Source organism: Octodon degus, unplaced genomic scaffold (genome assembly GCF_000260255.1).
Source record: "Octodon degus isolate 3935 unplaced genomic scaffold, OctDeg1.0 scaffold00061, whole genome shotgun sequence".
NCBI lineage: Eukaryota > Metazoa > Chordata > Mammalia > Rodentia > Octodontidae > Octodon > Octodon degus.
In genome coordinates, this window is record NW_004524637.1 from 8,424,345 (window position 1) to 8,440,771 (window position 16,427).

The 16,427-nt window shown below is 44.5% G+C and overlaps 1 protein-coding gene across 2 annotated transcripts in view; it reads right to left on the reverse strand.

Annotated features, from left to right (window-relative positions):
* The window catches only part of Kcnq5 (potassium voltage-gated channel subfamily Q member 5), a 574,968-nt gene that overhangs the window by 50,031 nt on the left and 508,510 nt on the right, over positions 1 to 16,427 (reverse strand). The window contains exons 9-10 of one of the 2 annotated variants that reach the window (XM_023718706.1): positions 8,412 to 8,468; positions 4,695 to 4,915 (exon numbers count right to left, since the gene is read on the reverse strand). In XM_023718706.1, coding sequence (XP_023574474.1) covers positions 4,695 to 4,915; positions 8,412 to 8,468 — 278 coding nt within the window. The remainder of the gene's footprint in view (positions 1 to 4,694; positions 4,916 to 8,411; positions 8,469 to 16,427) is intronic. The other variant, XM_023718707.1, reaches the window with a different exon arrangement.

Here is a 16,427-nt window from a genome sequence, read left to right on the forward strand (position 1 = left end):
TACCAGGGATTGAACTCAGGACCTTGCACTTGCCAGGCAGGCACTTATTCTACCAAGCTATCTCCCTGGCCCTCGTTCATATTATTCTTGTATGCTCATGATAAAAATATCATTTCTATGACAATTTCTAAAATTATATGAAGTGGCTTAAATACTACTGACTGTCTAGTGGAGTATTTCTGTTATTACAGATTTATTCATTATTATTTTTTTTTCCCTGTGGCCAGCTCAGCTGACCCTGGGGGCAGGACTGGTATGGCATGTGGTGTCAGGGATTGAACCATGGTCCCTGAGCACTGCAGGCACTTTAGACAGCTGGGTTATTTTGCCAGCCCTCTTATTACAGATTTATAAACTAAAACTGCTGTTCATACCCTATTGTTCAAGGTCAATCTTTCTATTGTATGGTGCTACTACGTTAGCTCTTAGAGCTGACATTCGTGGCTATTTGTGCATTTCTGGCTTCAGCACGCCTTCTTCTTTTCCACTTCTCTGACACCTCCACGTGGGCAACATTACCAGACAACTGTGCCCCTTTAAGTGTAAAAGTTACAACCAAAATTATAATGAAAATTTAGAACAAACCAATATGGATATGTAAGAGCTATTAAGTTATTAAAACATTACCAACCACAGGAAAGGCTGCCGGAGTTAGCATGAATTATTGGAAGTTTCTAGATTGCCCCTAAATTTAATTAGTTTTTCCTTTCTAGCATCTTTCATGTATAGACCCATTGCTTCAAATGCAACCTTTATTTATTAACTCTCTGGCTGGTGGCTATGTTACTTCAGTTATTCTTTTATTCATCCACCCTCCCTGAGTATGTTAGCAGGCACCAATGTGCTTAATGTATGTAGAAGAAAGAGAAAGTAGAAGAAAAGCCCTGCAGAAGAAAATGAAGAAATGAGCCTGGGAAAATTGGGAGCTAACTGTAGTATAACTTGTCATTTTCTAGAGAAGTAAATAGATTTTAGAAATACTTAAAACCTGGATAATTGCAGTCTGTGTTTATTGATAGTTACTTCAGTTTCTCCCACTGCACAAAAAAAAAATTCCATTTTTCCAAGACCCAATATCAAGTTAAATCAGAGGTAAAGACTCTGGACTACTGGATTAAAGCAGGAGTTAGGGGCCACTGTCTCCCCCCAGCCGGCAGCAGCAAGACCACTTTCACAGAACAGCTCCTAGCCCTGTCATTACCCCCGAGCTCAGACTCAATGCAAATGGGCTGAGCCAGGGAAAAGCAATTGCTTTCTAACCAAACAGAATGATCTAGAAAGTGACAGGAGACTTCTCCAATTTGGTGCAGGACAGGACAGTCATTTTTTATGTCTGACTTCTAAGACCGCCAGGCAGATACTGAACAAGCTGTGACAAATAGTGTCAATTCTAGTACATCTCTGAAATTCGCCTTCTTTCTTGTCAAGCAGTACAACTGGCTTGAAGTCATCTTTATGCCTGAGATGCAGATTCTAAGAATTTTATGCTTAAATGTGCTTAGTCATCTGTAAGGGCCTCACGGCGCGGAGTTCAGGGCTTTTTGAGGGGCGCATTAGAGGAATATGGACACACTGTCCCAGGTAACGACTGTGTTTCTGGGAACACTGAGCCCAGGGCGGGGTGAAGCCAGGGGCTCCCTGAGCTAACCAGGATGGGGGCGATGGGGCGAGCAGAAGCCCATTTGTGAGCTGAATTGTATGCTCTTTCTCAACTCATGGGTTTGAACTCTGATCTAAATTGACTGAATTTGGAGACAGGTATTAAAAAGGGCAGTGAGGTTAAAACAAGGGTGGACCCCAATCTGGCATAATTAGTGTCCTTGTTATGACATGGAGATCTGGACACAGATAGGTGGAGAAGAAAAGACAGAGGGCCGGCGTGGCTGCCCGCAAGTGAGAAAGACACAGGATCCCACCTCGCAGCAGGCTGACCTTGGACCTCTAGGCTCCCGACTGTGAGAACAGCACAGTCCACCCCTTAAACCTCCTGGGATACCGCAAGCAAACTCAGCGAGCTGTGTTTGTAGAAGAAGCTCCTGCCCGCCCCCACCATTAGCCTAAGGACAGAAGTTTGGCGCCTGACCATCAGCTCCTTCAAGGACTCCTAGAGCAGGGGGAGGAAGTAGGCAGTGTGTGAAAGGAAGGGTGTGTCTTTCTTTTTAAATCTTCTTTTGCTTTATTATTGCAAAAGCCTGGTGCATTCATTATACACATATTATGAAGTACTAACCAGGCCTGTGCATGCAATCCCAGCACTCTGGGAGACTGAAGCGAGAGGATCCCACATTTGAGTCTCACCTAGGCCACTCAGTGAGACCCTGTTTCAAAATAAAAATACCTCAATAGCGAACTAGGGACACAGTTCACTGTGACAACCCTGGGTTCGAGCTCAGTGCTGCAAACAGGACAAAAACAAAGCAAAACCCAAAAAGCAACAACCACAAAGATGAAAAAGATGAAGGAACAGAATATAGCTTGTCTCATCACTCAGGGCTACCCAGGCACGTACTGTGTAAATCTCTTTAAACTTCTTCCCATAAACAGGCAAATCTATACACATAACACATACACACATACATAAATACAGTAGTAAAATGGAATGGTTTATTTTTTGTGGCCATCTGTCAACACCAGTAATTTCTCACATATAGTCTCATTTCCAGTGTCCTGACTGTTTTATGAGCTGGATGATACTCTAGAAAGGGAGCTGGGATTTGGGACATGGACGTTCCAGCACATGGAAAGATGGAACGGCTTTGCTGTATTATTTTTAAGGCAGTGCCTGTTTATATCCAGCTAGTCTATTTCAAGTGGTACATAAAACCTCATTACCAGGAACTCTACACTGAGCTGGGTCTCCTAGCCAAATTCCTAGGCAGGATGGTGTGGAAATTAGAGGACACTGAACGCTGGTGCCACCGGTGATTTGGGGAGCTGGGGCTCATCGGGGGCATGGCATGGATAGGGGAAGCATTTCCCACCTTGGCTGAGTGACAGGTGGGGCGGGGTGTAGCAGAGCCAACATGTCTGTGGCTCAGACGGGGGTGTGAGCTCTTCCAGGGGAGACCTCACGGAGTCAGCTGCCAGGAGCAGTGGGCGGAGGGGAGAAGTGTGAAGGGCTCACACTGCCACACCAGGGGAAGGGCTCTGAGCTGCCAGGGGCTCTGAGCTAGCAGCTGGACCTGGGGCTGTCGCCAAGGGATCCTGTGGCCGGGAGCCAGAGGTCACTGCAATGATGACCACTCCTTGTTAATTTTATCCCGCAAGCTTTCGGGGCCTGGGAAAATACAGGTTATTCTAGGGAACGAGAAAAGAAGGACTGATAGCCTTTGCAGTTTTTCTGTGTTAATGGAAGATGCTATTTGATTTTGGTTCATTGCCCAGTAGAAGAAAGAGATCTCTGGGGGCATGGTTAAATAGAAAGCCAAGCTAATCTTTCAGTGGAAAAGAAAATGTTTTATTTTATAAACATGAAAATCATGTGGCATTCATTAAAGTGCATTGGCAAGTAAACTTCTGCTATGTAATGTGATAAATAAAATAGATTAATTCCTCTTGGGAGAAGAAATGTCTTTCACTCAATGGAGGACTGTAGAACCTCCCCCCAGTTTTTGTTTCATTTCTTTTTCTCTCTTTTTTTCTTTCTTTGTTTTTTGAGACAGAGGTTAATTATGTAGTTCAGGCTGGGCTTGAACTCACTATTTAGCAACCTTAGACTCAGAGCGATCCTCCTGCCTCAGCCTCCTGAGTGCTGGGAGTACAGATAGGGGCCTCCACGCCTGCAAGAACTTCTCAGAGGGTCTGCCTAAGGAAGATAATCTGCAGCGTCTGATTCGGGGTCAGATGGAGCTTGTGCAAAAGGAAGAGCAACTTCCTGTGGACAGGAAGGAGGTTGCCCTCTGCCTGGCCTCGTCTTTGGACATGTGCTAGTCAGATACAACATCCGAGTCAGAAAAATTATCACACTGCTTCTCAAATAAACACATTGTAGTCACAGGTGAAGATTTCACAACCTTTTATATCTCCAAAAATGTACAGTTCAGCAAAAGAAAACTAGTATGATGTTTTTCCAACAGATGGTGTTACCTCATATGTGGGGCCCCAGAGGACATCGCACGGCACAGAAAACCCAGTGCACTGTGGCCCTTAGAGGAGAAATTGAAAACGCGTGCACAGCATTTTCTGTGACCCAGGCTGCCTAAGCAGCAGTCTGCTGTACTAATTACTGCCCGGAGGCTCCTGGCCACCGCTTCTAGCAAGGTAGAGGCCGAAGGTAATGTGTATTCATCTCATGACGTCTTAATAAATTTAGCACTGAAATATTTACGTGAGTTTTTCTTTTCCTGAAGCACGTACATATTCTGGAGGACTCCGTTGCATGCACAGTCATGTGCATGTGGTGTGGGAGGTGGGGCTCCCTTGTGCCAAGCTGTGCCATTTAATACTGCTGCTGTGACACACCCCTAGCCCCTTGGCTTCTTTGCAATGCTGGCTTAGTAGCCAGAGTTAGTTGCAAAAGTTACCATGTTTTGTACATGTGCTTAAGGCAATGAATAAACTTCCAATAAAACCCAATTTCTTCTCCTGGACTGTTCTCTTCTCTCTCCAAGGGGGACCATGGAGAGTTAGTTCCTTTGTAATTTAACTCCCTAGAGCCCATCAGATTACAAACGGTTATGGAAAACGCGGCTTACCGTCTATCACTGGCTTAGGCTGGGAGCTTTTCAGGCGCAGTGAGGGCCGGAAGCGGGTGCGGTCGTTGAAGCTCCAGCTCTTCTGCACTTTGGTGGGGCTGCCTTCGGCCGTGATGTCAGTGCTCGGGGACCGCCTGTCACCTACTGAGGCTTGTCTGCTCTTAATACTCTGGCCCCTCGGGCTAGCCATGCGCACTCGCTCCTTAAAACTTAGCTTCTGACTGTGGGAACAGAGGCATGATTATTGCATTTCAAGCAATTTCTCCCAATTCACTCGAGTACATGATTTGATGGAACCGTATATGGTCACAGAGTATGTATTTCAATAGATGAAATGTTTTCAACAAGCAGGAGCCTGGAAATGTATTTTTCCCTTACTGAAAAGTTGAGTTTCTTTTTAATCATTCTGCCTGCACTCATTTGGGACCCATCTAATGCAGGTGTACACACCCTTCTTGGATTCCTTACAGAAAGGACTGAGACCAGGTATAGCAGTCTGAACACAATGACACTGGAGATAGACTAGTTCCTTTAATTCACTTTACAAAGTGTCGGGTAATTTTAGTGTTAGCCTCAACTTTTAAGACTTAAAAAAAAGTTATTGTTGTGCTTGGGAGCGTATCTCTTTGTAATTTCTAAATAGTTCTACATGAAAACAGGGATGGTAGTTACACATACACATCCATTCTGCATGCATTTCATATTCCAGGCAAGATTAGGATATCTATAAACTCATGCAGTCTCATAGCAGTTGGTAGCACTGGACATGTACGGGATGGATGACACTTAATGTGACATTGCTTTTCATTGTGCTTACATCCATTCTGAAGAGACACCACCCACGCAAGGTGGAACAGCCTCAACACAGAACAAGTATGATGAGTGATTCACGGGATGAGATGCAATCAATGTTCACTAACACAATTTTGTGCGGTTAAACAGGTTATCGATTTGCTGTGGCAGCTACTGGCACATTATATTTGTTCCAACTTTCAGTTCTCTGGTGCTGGATAGGGTTGGGCTGCTGTGTGCCGCGGAGGGACATTAACAGCAGTGGATGCCACAGTGCACCTTTACACTTTTTTAATCTAGAGATGCGGTGTGACGTGCCCCGAAGGGCAGATCCTCATCTCTGCGTTGGAGATGAAAACAGCGGGACAGCCAGCGAATTGGGCGAAGCTCTGTGTACTCATTTGGTTTGGTTTCATTTGTGAAGGACTCATGCTACGCCCGGAAGGCAGCTCAGTGCTACCGATGTGCAAGGGCCTGGGCTGGGCAGGGAGTGAAGAAACAGGAGGGAATGGGACACCGAGGAGGAGTCCCTGGGACAGCTTTTCTGAGTCCGGTACGGCCTTTGCGGGAATGAAGGCAGCACTGTCGGGGGGCAGAGTTGTCGGGGACGGAGTGGAGACCTCCGCTTGCCCACTTTCCGCAGCGCCCACCGTCCCCGACTGCAGCATGCCAACAGCAAATGGGCTTGGTGGCCATGTGCCTCACAGCTAACAAGTAGGGGTCACATCGACCTTTCCATGCCTTTGTGCTCAAAAAGACGATATTGCACAAGGCTCCATGTTGCATATGTGGGCTCACAGGATGACAGATCGGCCACGGACTCCAGCTGTCGGAGCTCGGGTCACAGGGGGCAAATGGACCATGCAGCAGGGGCCAGCCTGCCTGCGCGACGCAGACGCAGCCACCCTGGGACCAGCCGAAGCGCAGAAGCGCGTGCACAGCGCAGGCGGCAGCTTCGCGAGGAGTCAGGCGAGCTGCGGGCGGAGGGCTCCCTGCGCTCCACCTAAGTGCAAGTGCGCAGCAAACCGCGCCGCTCTAGTCTCAGGCTGGGTTCTCCAGGTCGTTGGAAAGCCTTAGATTATTTAAGCAAACCTTTCAAAGGGATAGTGTCCAACAATACCTGCTTTTCTTCTTATTTTTTTTTTTTTAGGTTCTGGCGATTGAACCCAAGGCCTCCACTCTAAACTATATCCGCAGCTGTTTTTAGATAAAGTCTCGCTAAATTACATAAGCTGGACTTGAACTTGCAATCCTCCTGTCTCAGCCCAAAGGTCTGTTTGACTCTAACACAACTGTTTCATGATTTAAATTTGTAATGACAAATTACAGGAAATATGTGCTTATTGTTGAACTCTTCCTTAGGTTAATAAATGGTTGAGTAGACACAACTGTCATTACAAATGCCATCTCTATTCTTGTTCTCTGTCTTTCCTGGAACTAACAGTAACTTACTGTAGTAGGCTGGGGTTAGAAAATATGAAGTTATTTTTTCAAACTTTCAAGATGTCTCTTTCTATACTAACTAAATGAACAGGAAGTTGCTAAAAGATCATAAAAACTTTTGTAATGGGAACTCTGTTAATAGTTTTTTAAACTTCAATTACTAAAAAAGTAAAAAGTTGGATGAAAACATCAATTTTGAAATTCACTATTTTTTATAGCGGTAAAATATTTAAAACTTGCTCCAATAAAATATATCTAAATAAATCTAAAATATATCTAAAGTATATCCATAAAGTGTCTTATGAAACATTTTGATATTATCTTTATGAAATAATGAACCGTGAAAATATTTTCTGAATCTCAGTACCATTTAAAGCACTTATAACGAATTCTAGACTCTATATCCCTTCTGCCCTTCTAACCTACATGAATGCCTACTAATCTGAAAAAAGTCTCAAGCCTGTTTTGAAATAAACACACTGCACATCACATTCAAGAAAACATAATATTTTCACTTTCTCTTTAGACAGAATAGTGTGATAGGTAAGACTAACATCCTAATCCATAATTTTTTAACTGGGCATTTTTTTCTCCCAAGGCAAAAATCTGTTGTTATGTCCCCTGGTGAAAAAACTCTCTTTTGGTAGCTCTCCTTCATTTTCCCTTGGAAATTAACAGAGCATTTTGATTATATGGGATTAAACTAATTAGGTAGATGTTACTGAAAATACACATTGATTAAAAATATAGACTCTTCGTTGCTACATTAAGATGCCAATTATTTCCCTGTCTTAGTTATAAATGTCATTCTCTAGGAAGATCTATGTAGCGGTGATTTTGGCATGAACGTCAAGACGACCCCCAGGAGACCAAAAAGTAGGTCTTGGAGAAAGGCACCAAAAGGTCGCTGTGGCCACTGACTGGTGGTGCATCTTTTGTGGTACACAATCCTACACCCCCAGCCAAGACCTATGCTCAGGGGAGCCCCAAACTGCTCTACAAGGACACTGTTCCCACCCACCCCAGGAGCCGGATGGCCAAGGTGTTCTGGTGGCCCAGCATGTGGTGGGTGGTCTAACCTACGCTCCTGCTAGGGAGCCCTACGGCGTGGGCTACTGGAGTTACTGTGCACTCAACTAAGGCTTTCGCCCCTCCTGGGATGAGCATTCTGCAGTCTGTCCTTAGGCACACCAGGCACAGTCCAGTGCGTGCAGGAGCTCAGCAGCTGTCCCACCACAAGGAGGCACCGAGGGGCCGATGCCAGGGCTGTGTGGACCCCTGCCTGGTGGTCCCGGTGGCGCGGAGGACCGAAGCAGGCATGAAGCAACAAGGAGAGTGATGAGCAAGCTGGAGACCTCATTCAAGAAGTCCCTGGGAAGAGTGAGTCTGAAGAGGGCCCAGGTGGGGGTGGTGCCACCTGGTCATGCACCTGAGGTTAGTTGGCATTCTCAAATCCCATGTCAACAGCCACGATGCCGGTACCTCGGCTTCCGGGAGGTGTACATTCTGAAGAGCTTCTGCTTATTACTGCAGAGCTTACTAGAGCGGGGGAAATAGAGCAGCACATTACTAAGCATTTCACCGCCGGGCCCGAGCTTGGCGGGCTCTTCCTTACTTTTTTGGAAAACACGGCCTTTTGGCTTTATAGCTCTTTTTTTTTGTTTGTTTTTTTTGCAAAGAAATACACAGACTAAGCGGTGAGAACTCTGTGGTGCTGCTGGAAATACAGTGAGGGCTCTTAATTGCAAGGCTGAAATGAGTGGGGTTGACACAAAGCAGACAGGCTCTGTGTTAGCAGCTGTTTCCTACGAAAGTAAGAATACGCACATTTCAAAACACAGCAAGTCCTGTAATAAGTATCCATGTACCTACCAGTAAAAATGCTAGAGGAATAACACATTTTAGAAATCAATAAGGTAGAAAACATTAATTGTTTTGAAATTTAAGACAGAAGTTCTAGCTTTGTGTGAAACACCTGTAGTTATAATCATTTCTAAGCTAGAATACCTGTTACAACATGGAAGATCCCAGGTATCTAGTTTTCTTTTAAAAGTATATTTCTTATTTTATTTTATTTTATTTTATTTTATTTTATGTATTTAATACATAAAATATGTACTTATTTAGGGTCTCCCTACACAGGTTGGACTCATGGTGATCCTCCTGTTTTCAGCCTCCCAAGCACTGGGATTATAGGCATGCGCCACCACACTCAGGCTCAATTGCCGTCTCAGTGCACCCTGGAGGTGGGGCCGGCACAGCACGCAGGGCATGGAACCCCAGCTGCTGCATTTGCCTAAGCAGGTGCTTTAGTCTGCTGAGCTATTTGGCAAGCCCTAAATTTGAAATTCTGCAGTGTGTTTTTAAAAGAGTAAATCCTTTCCCCCTTCTATCTGTAAAGGTGAACAGAAGGAAGGTCCACTTTGAAAAGATCATCTTGAACCAATGTAACTCTTTGACAACAAGGATCTTAGCTGACGATGCTGGAGAGCAGGTGAGGTCCAGTTTTACCGGGTTTAGTTGAACAACCCACGCACAGCATTCATTGGACACAGAAGAAAGGAAGTGTAAGTAACACAAAGCAAAAGCACTAGGAACATAAGAGCACATGACCACTTCCAGACTGTCACAGAGTTCTGTCATAACAGCCACACCCTGCTCAGAACACCAGGAAGCCACCAGCTACAGTAGTTTGGACATTCCGTAGATCTGAGTGCAAGTTTGTAATGGAATGCAAGACTATTATTTGCGCCTTAAAGTTTTACACATGCATCTTGTGAGTCTCAGAGTTAACCTGCTAAGGCAAACTTAGGCCATTTTCTGACTGAGAACCTGAGGTGGCTCTATGGATGCTTAGTAAGCTACCTGAGAGTCAGAAGCATAAGTAGAAGGCAAACAGCTGGCCAACCGTGCTGAGTTAAAAGACAAGGTAGACAGGGGCAGTGAGATTCAGAGATAACGCCCAAGCCTCAGGGGCTAGGATCTGTTCTTGTAGCTATGAAAACTTAGGGCGTGGTGAAAGCCTTCTGACTCGGGGTGGTGAATCACTCACTGGTCACTACTCACTACCTGAGCAGGGAGAAAAACTTAGTGCTCCTACTTGAGAATATTGGACTAACGCTTCCAGGTGACTTCACAAGGAAATTCCATTCTCTGAAAACCACAACTGACACCACACAGAGAGAAGAAATGAATTAGAAAAAGAATGAGATGATTAATTAGAATAAAACAACTAACCCCATTTACCAGCACATGTATGAGAGTGGAGCTGTGTCCGTGGGAAGATGGAAGAAAAGAAATGGTAAGAAAATGACCAAGTACATTGTCTTTAGGGTCTCAGTAGAGGAAGAACAGAACAGGCTCTGCTGAGACCAACAGTAATTGGTGCCTGACCCTGTTCCCCACAGGTGAAGAAACATTCTTTTCACCACTGCTGAGCAGAACTCTATTAAAAAAGCTCTTGTTGGAACTGGTGGCTTGTATTTGTAAAGAAAAATTTTCAATGTTACAAACAGTGACATTGTTTCTTAGCTTGAGACAGTGTAGATGAATTTTGTTTAGACACACCCTAGCTTCAGTGTAGAGAGAAATAATTTCTCTGTGTAAGGAGAATATCTGAGAGTGGGCAACATAATTAACCACTGTGTGAGTATTTGACCTCTACCCATTCTGCAGAAGGAACGGATGGCAGGAGATAGAGTCCTGGCTCTCCCTCCATGACACAGCCGGTGCTGTGAGAGGGTGTTGGGGGCTGCTTTGAGTTTCTTAGCTCATTCTAGATTACTTTCAGTATTTAACACAATAAAACATTAGGAAAAAAGGTTTTGGGAGATTCTGGGCTCTGAGATAGCTGAAAGACCAACATTCTGGCTTTGGCTTGGTCTGCAACTCGTCTGTCTAGCAGATCTGAAATCACCATTGATGACCCAGTGGCCCCGAGGGCAGTAGGAACTCGCAACCAGGGGTACTGGCTCCTTGAAATGAGATCAGACATTAATTAAGAATATTCCAGACCCAGAGCTGCTGTCCTCCGCGGGAGAAGTCTCATTATAGATACATTTTCTTTTGTGTATATTTTGCTTGCTTAACGACAAATTTGTAACTTTCTAAGATGACAGGGTTGCTACTCTTATTACAATGACCTTTCTGCATTCATGGCTCAACACTATGTGTTCCACTATTCATGAAACTCAAGTTGAATGCCAAGGGAGTTTTGAAGAAGAAGCTTCCTTTTTTTTTTTTTTTTTTTTTCCCGGTATTTTAGGGAAGGTTCCATAGGGTGTTCAGGGTCAAGCGTGCCCTGGGGGCAGGGCCAGCTCAGCAGGCCTGGGGATCGAACCCTCACCACTGCGTCTGCTTGCAGGCCCTTCAATCCGCTGAGCTAGTTGGCCAGCCCTGAAGCAGCAGCTTCAAGGTGTACACTTTTGTGTGGGTTAAGAAACAAATAAATGAAAGCCTTTACTTACTTCCTTTACTTTAGTTTAGGAAGGAACTTACTAACGAAGGAACTTACTTCCTTTAGTTTCTTGCAGTGTTACTTTCATTTTCTCTCAATACTTCTATTTCCTGTTTTGGCTTATGTTTTATCTCTCTTCATAAACCAGTTGCTGTCAGGCATAGTTTATCACTGGGTCTAGGAATGGAGGCCAGTTTTCACACTGAGCCAAAGCTTCACACTGGGGATATGAAAGATAGCTGGAGAATGGGAATCAAGGTATCCAGGCTAAGTAGTAGGACAGGATTTGTGTTAAGGGATGTGTGTGTGTGTGTGTGTGTGTGTGTGTGTGTGTGTTTAAATGTCTATTAATTGCAGAGCGCCAAGAAATTTCAGAGATTGATTCTCTAAGTTATAAACAGTTCATTGTTTTTGTATGTATTCAGGCCCACAGTGAGTTATCTTTGAGAACCTCAGGTTCTGGCGTCCATCATGGATTTAAATGCTTTAGGGACACGTGGACATCCTGAAATTTAGCAAATTGCATGGGTAGTCTTTCTGTGTCGTGACAGCTGGCTGGAGTCTGGCTTTCGGGCCAGTGTGCTGAAGCTCACAGCGATACTTTGATTCTTTGTTTTCTGCCATATTAACATTTGAAGAAGTTTATTATCCTTCACTCAGGATTGCTGGAAAGGTCACCCTTATCCTAGCACCTGCACAGGATTTGGGGACTTCCCTTTTGGACCACAGCAGCTCCATTTTGGAGGCTGAAGCCAGGATAGGTGATCTTACTCTCAAACACTGCAGAACCTGTGCCAGTGGTGCCTGCCTCTAGCCTTAGCACTGAGACGAGTCAGCCTTGAAATGAATCATAAATAGATAGATCCTGCCATGAGGAACACTTTGAAAATATCACCAAAGAGGCTAAAATATAGATTATGGTGGGTGTGATTTATTTTGTATAACCTTTTTTAAAGAGAAGTTGTCACAATAGAAGGACAGTGAGGTCAGCTTGCCTTGTCCAGCATCTAGGAAAAGTATATTCTGAGACTGGCCCCAGCTGCCGTGACTGGGCAGCACTGCTATTTGGTCAAGAGATTTGCCATTTGACTCCACTCTCTAAAGTGGACTCAGATCTTAGGCAGCTGAAATTTCCCAGATGTATCACTCAGGAATACACGATGTTCTTATGCTAACTGTATCCCTACTGAGCAGAGAGGCACTCAAACACCATCCCTGAGCACCTAGGTTCCCTGCGACCCAGAGGGCCTCGTGGGACCACAACTTCCTCTCAGCATAAAAGGGTGCACTTACGTCTCGATGTGGGAGCCCCTCCAAGTGTGCAAGGAGAAATAAGCAAAGCGGAGTCTTGTCACCCAAGTGCGCTTTCTGAACGGATCTTGGGGTTGGGTTACTATTGTGTAATTAATGTCACTATTAAAACAGGACAAAGCTCGTGGAACAGTCCCTGGACCACACTGACTGCCACCTAGCAGCACCTTCGTTTCCTCGTTACTAAAACAAGTGGCAGTGAGAGGCGTGCACTTGTGTCCCATCATCCCTTCTGGGCCCTTGTGTGCTCTTGCTGGTTCTGCCTCTGCCACTGCTGATACCAGCAGTGAGGACCAGGCTGGCCCTGTCCTTTGGGATCCTGCTCCTAAGTCCAGACCCTTCCTTGTGTTTCTTAAACAAGCCAAAATTTCCTCTTTTCCTCTGCATTCACTCATGTCTACCTCTGTGCTATTTAATCTGACTAAGCACTTCTGCCTACAGCATGAAGGAGAGAGCAAGAGCCCCCTGGAGACAACCAGGGAGGGCTTTCTTCTTTAGGAAGGAGGGGCGTGGATACTTTTGAACCAGATCACTGGAGGAAACCTCAGTGCTGAGTGGTCTGGGGAGATCCACCTCATGAACATAACTCCAAAGAGTAAGAAAATAAAAGTTTCTCAACCCTAAAGAAGGACCCTAAAAAAGGAAAGGCTACCATCCCATCTTGAAACATTCAGAAAAAATTCCTCTTTTTGAAAAGCAGCTCTCTACAGATTATTGCATTTTAAGGAACTTGAGAAGAATTTTTGTCCAGGAAAATGGAATTCTCTTCCCCCCAGAATATTCTATGATCTGTAGACTGTGCAAAGTGATAGTGAGTGAGTTAGGGAAAGACACTGCGGCTCCCAAGGATGGAGAAATCGATGAGAGCCAGCAAACTTTGCAGGCCACCTTGTGAAAGGTCACTTTTAATCATCTAGTGTTTGTTGATTGATTTCACTCATGAGATACATTTAAGACATCTATCAGGCATAAGATTTATGAACAAACATGTAGCAAAAAAGAAGTCACAAACCTGCTTGCTGCTTCCCCTTGTTCTTTCCTTCAGGTGCGTGTGGACAGAAGAGAAATGATGACAGACTGGTGAATACGTTTACAGCACTTTCTCATGGCCCACTTGGGGATTGGGGAATTAAACCCTTCAAGTGACCCTTTTCAAGGATGACTCAGAAAAGCAGTATTTTTGGCCATCGATGTACTCACGTGGCATAGATCTGAGATAGCATAACATTTATCTGACAGATCCAATACTACCCACACGGGGCTCAAACCCACGAACTCTTCATTAGCTGAAGTTATACATGGTCAAGCAAAGCCAGTTCCGATCTGATCGGCATTGCCAAAGGTTCTAGGAGGATGCTCCTTCAATGCAGCTGTGGTTGTTGTACCCTGGGCACACTTTTGGGTCTCCAAAGCTGAAATCGTTAATATGTGACTGTGGTTCTGTAATTCAGTCACTTGTTAAAGATTTTTTTCTTATTGCATCAAGTATGAATCCCCTTTAGGTAAATGACATGCCTAGAAAATCTGTGAGAGATCCTCTTGCCTACTGTTGGGTGGCAATTTTAATAACTTATCTTGGTGAATGTAGGTTTCATCAACAAGGTGTAGGGACACTACCCTGAGAATGACCCAGAGAACTCTGAGCAAACATCTCATTGTCATGTGAGTCTTGTTTTTAAAATGACTAAATTGAAGGCATTGGATTGAATAGTCTCTGAAACGGGACATCTTAGGGTGCCCCCAGCATCACTGGAGCTCCTGCTTTCTTATAGATTTGTGAAGTGTCTGGTTTGCTGTCTAAAATCACACATTTACCCACGTTTCACCCTTTGCATAGTCTTCGCCCACTTGGAGAAGAAAAGAAAGAAAACTATTCCTTCTATAAATCTTTCTGTTATTCAAGTGAAACTTTGACATAGTACGTGATGCACCTGAATGGTGAATTTAGGGGACAGACTGAACCTGAAAAAAGAGAACGAGAAGGTGCTGTGTTGTGTCCCCAGTAGGTTTTGGGGGGAGGGAGGTGGTATGTCTCCTCCATTTTTGTCCTCTCTTGCACATTCCTCCCTGGAATGAGCCTGTGGGGTCAAAATATCCCACATATTTTTCAAACTATAGGGAACTACAGCATGGAACTGGTGTTCTTTAATGACAAAAATACCTCTGATGAGGACCCTAGTGGTAATCATGTTATTGATAATTCAATCTTTCCCCTGATCACCTATTTGAAATGTTCCCTAAGCCTATTCTTTTTTTCTTTTTATTCATTATATTATTTATTTATTTATTTTTGTGTGTGTGTGTGCAGGGTCTCACAATACAGCTTGGACCTGTAGTGATCCTCCTGTTTTTTGCCTCCCTAGTGCTGGCGTTACAGGTGTGTGCCACCATGTCCAGACTCCATCTCCATCTCAGCACGCCCAGGGGCGGGACCAGTGCGGCATGTGGCGCCAGGGATTGAACCCTGGTCCCTGTGCTTACCTAAGCAAGCACTTAGTCCACTGAGCTATCCTGCCGGCTCTAAACTTGAGAAGGATTCTTGTTTTTTTTTTTTTTTTTTGGCTGGGTCAGGCTGCCTTAAGAGTGGCTCTGGTGTGGCATGTGAAGCTGGGGATGGAACCGTGGTCCCCTGCGCCTGACTGAGCTTGCCCAAGCAGGCGCTTTAAACGACTGAGCTAACACACAAGCCCCTCCTAAAGCTAATCAATTAAAAAACCACCCTGTTGCAATTTTACTTTTCTCCTTAGCATTTATTGCTGCTTCACATATAATTAATTTTATTGTCTAGTCCTAGTATCCCTGGCACGTATACTTCCTGAGTCCTTAGATTTTCACCTTCTTTTTCCTCTCTGACTATGGCATTCCTAGTGCGTGGAGCAGTGTCTTGTGTGCAGAGAAATTCCATGAATGCTTGTTGAAGGGTTAGACTCTGAATGGTAAAGAGAAATGCATGATAGAAAAAAAAGAAGTTTGGTCTGTCTCTCACTACAGTAAGCCAGCTCATTACAAATGTAAAGATATTCCTATAAGTTACTGCAAATATTCTTCTCACAAATGTAGAAACTTGACTAAAATATGCTTTCTTTCTAAAGCAAAGGTCTTGAACTTGGCTATAGGGAATCTGAGAGTATGTTAAAAATTGTAGGTGAAGTTTTGGCTTTTTGGTGCACTGATTACTATTCTTGAGGGAGACTTCACAATTTCCATTATATTCTTCTCGATTTAACAAAGAACAGTAACAATAACCAAAACACACCAACGTCATCACCGACAGCAACAATAACAACAGCAACAATTACTGAGAATCACAGTAACCATGCAGGGCCCCTGGAGAAAGGGAGAGGGTGTCCCAGCTCCTATGGAATTTACCAGGGACTGTGCCACCAGAGACTGTACCACGGGGACAGTTAAGTGTTCAGCAGTGAATGGGCTGAGTGTCAGGTTAACGAGGATGCAAGGTGGGGCAGGAGGGGTGGGTGAAGGGCGACGACGACGGGGACAGGATGAAGGCGGGAGTTCCAGTCAGTCCTCCTCCACATCCACCCCACTAACAACAGGGAACATAGCGGAGGCAAAAAACCTGACATGAGTAAAATCATTGTTGAGGCACTGGGGGAACTTGAGTCATTCTTCGATAGTTTTTTTCTAGGCTTCAGAATGACTTTTAATCCAAAAACTGCAGTCAGTGGGAAGCCAGATAATCACACTTGATAATAGATCACTCTCTTCTG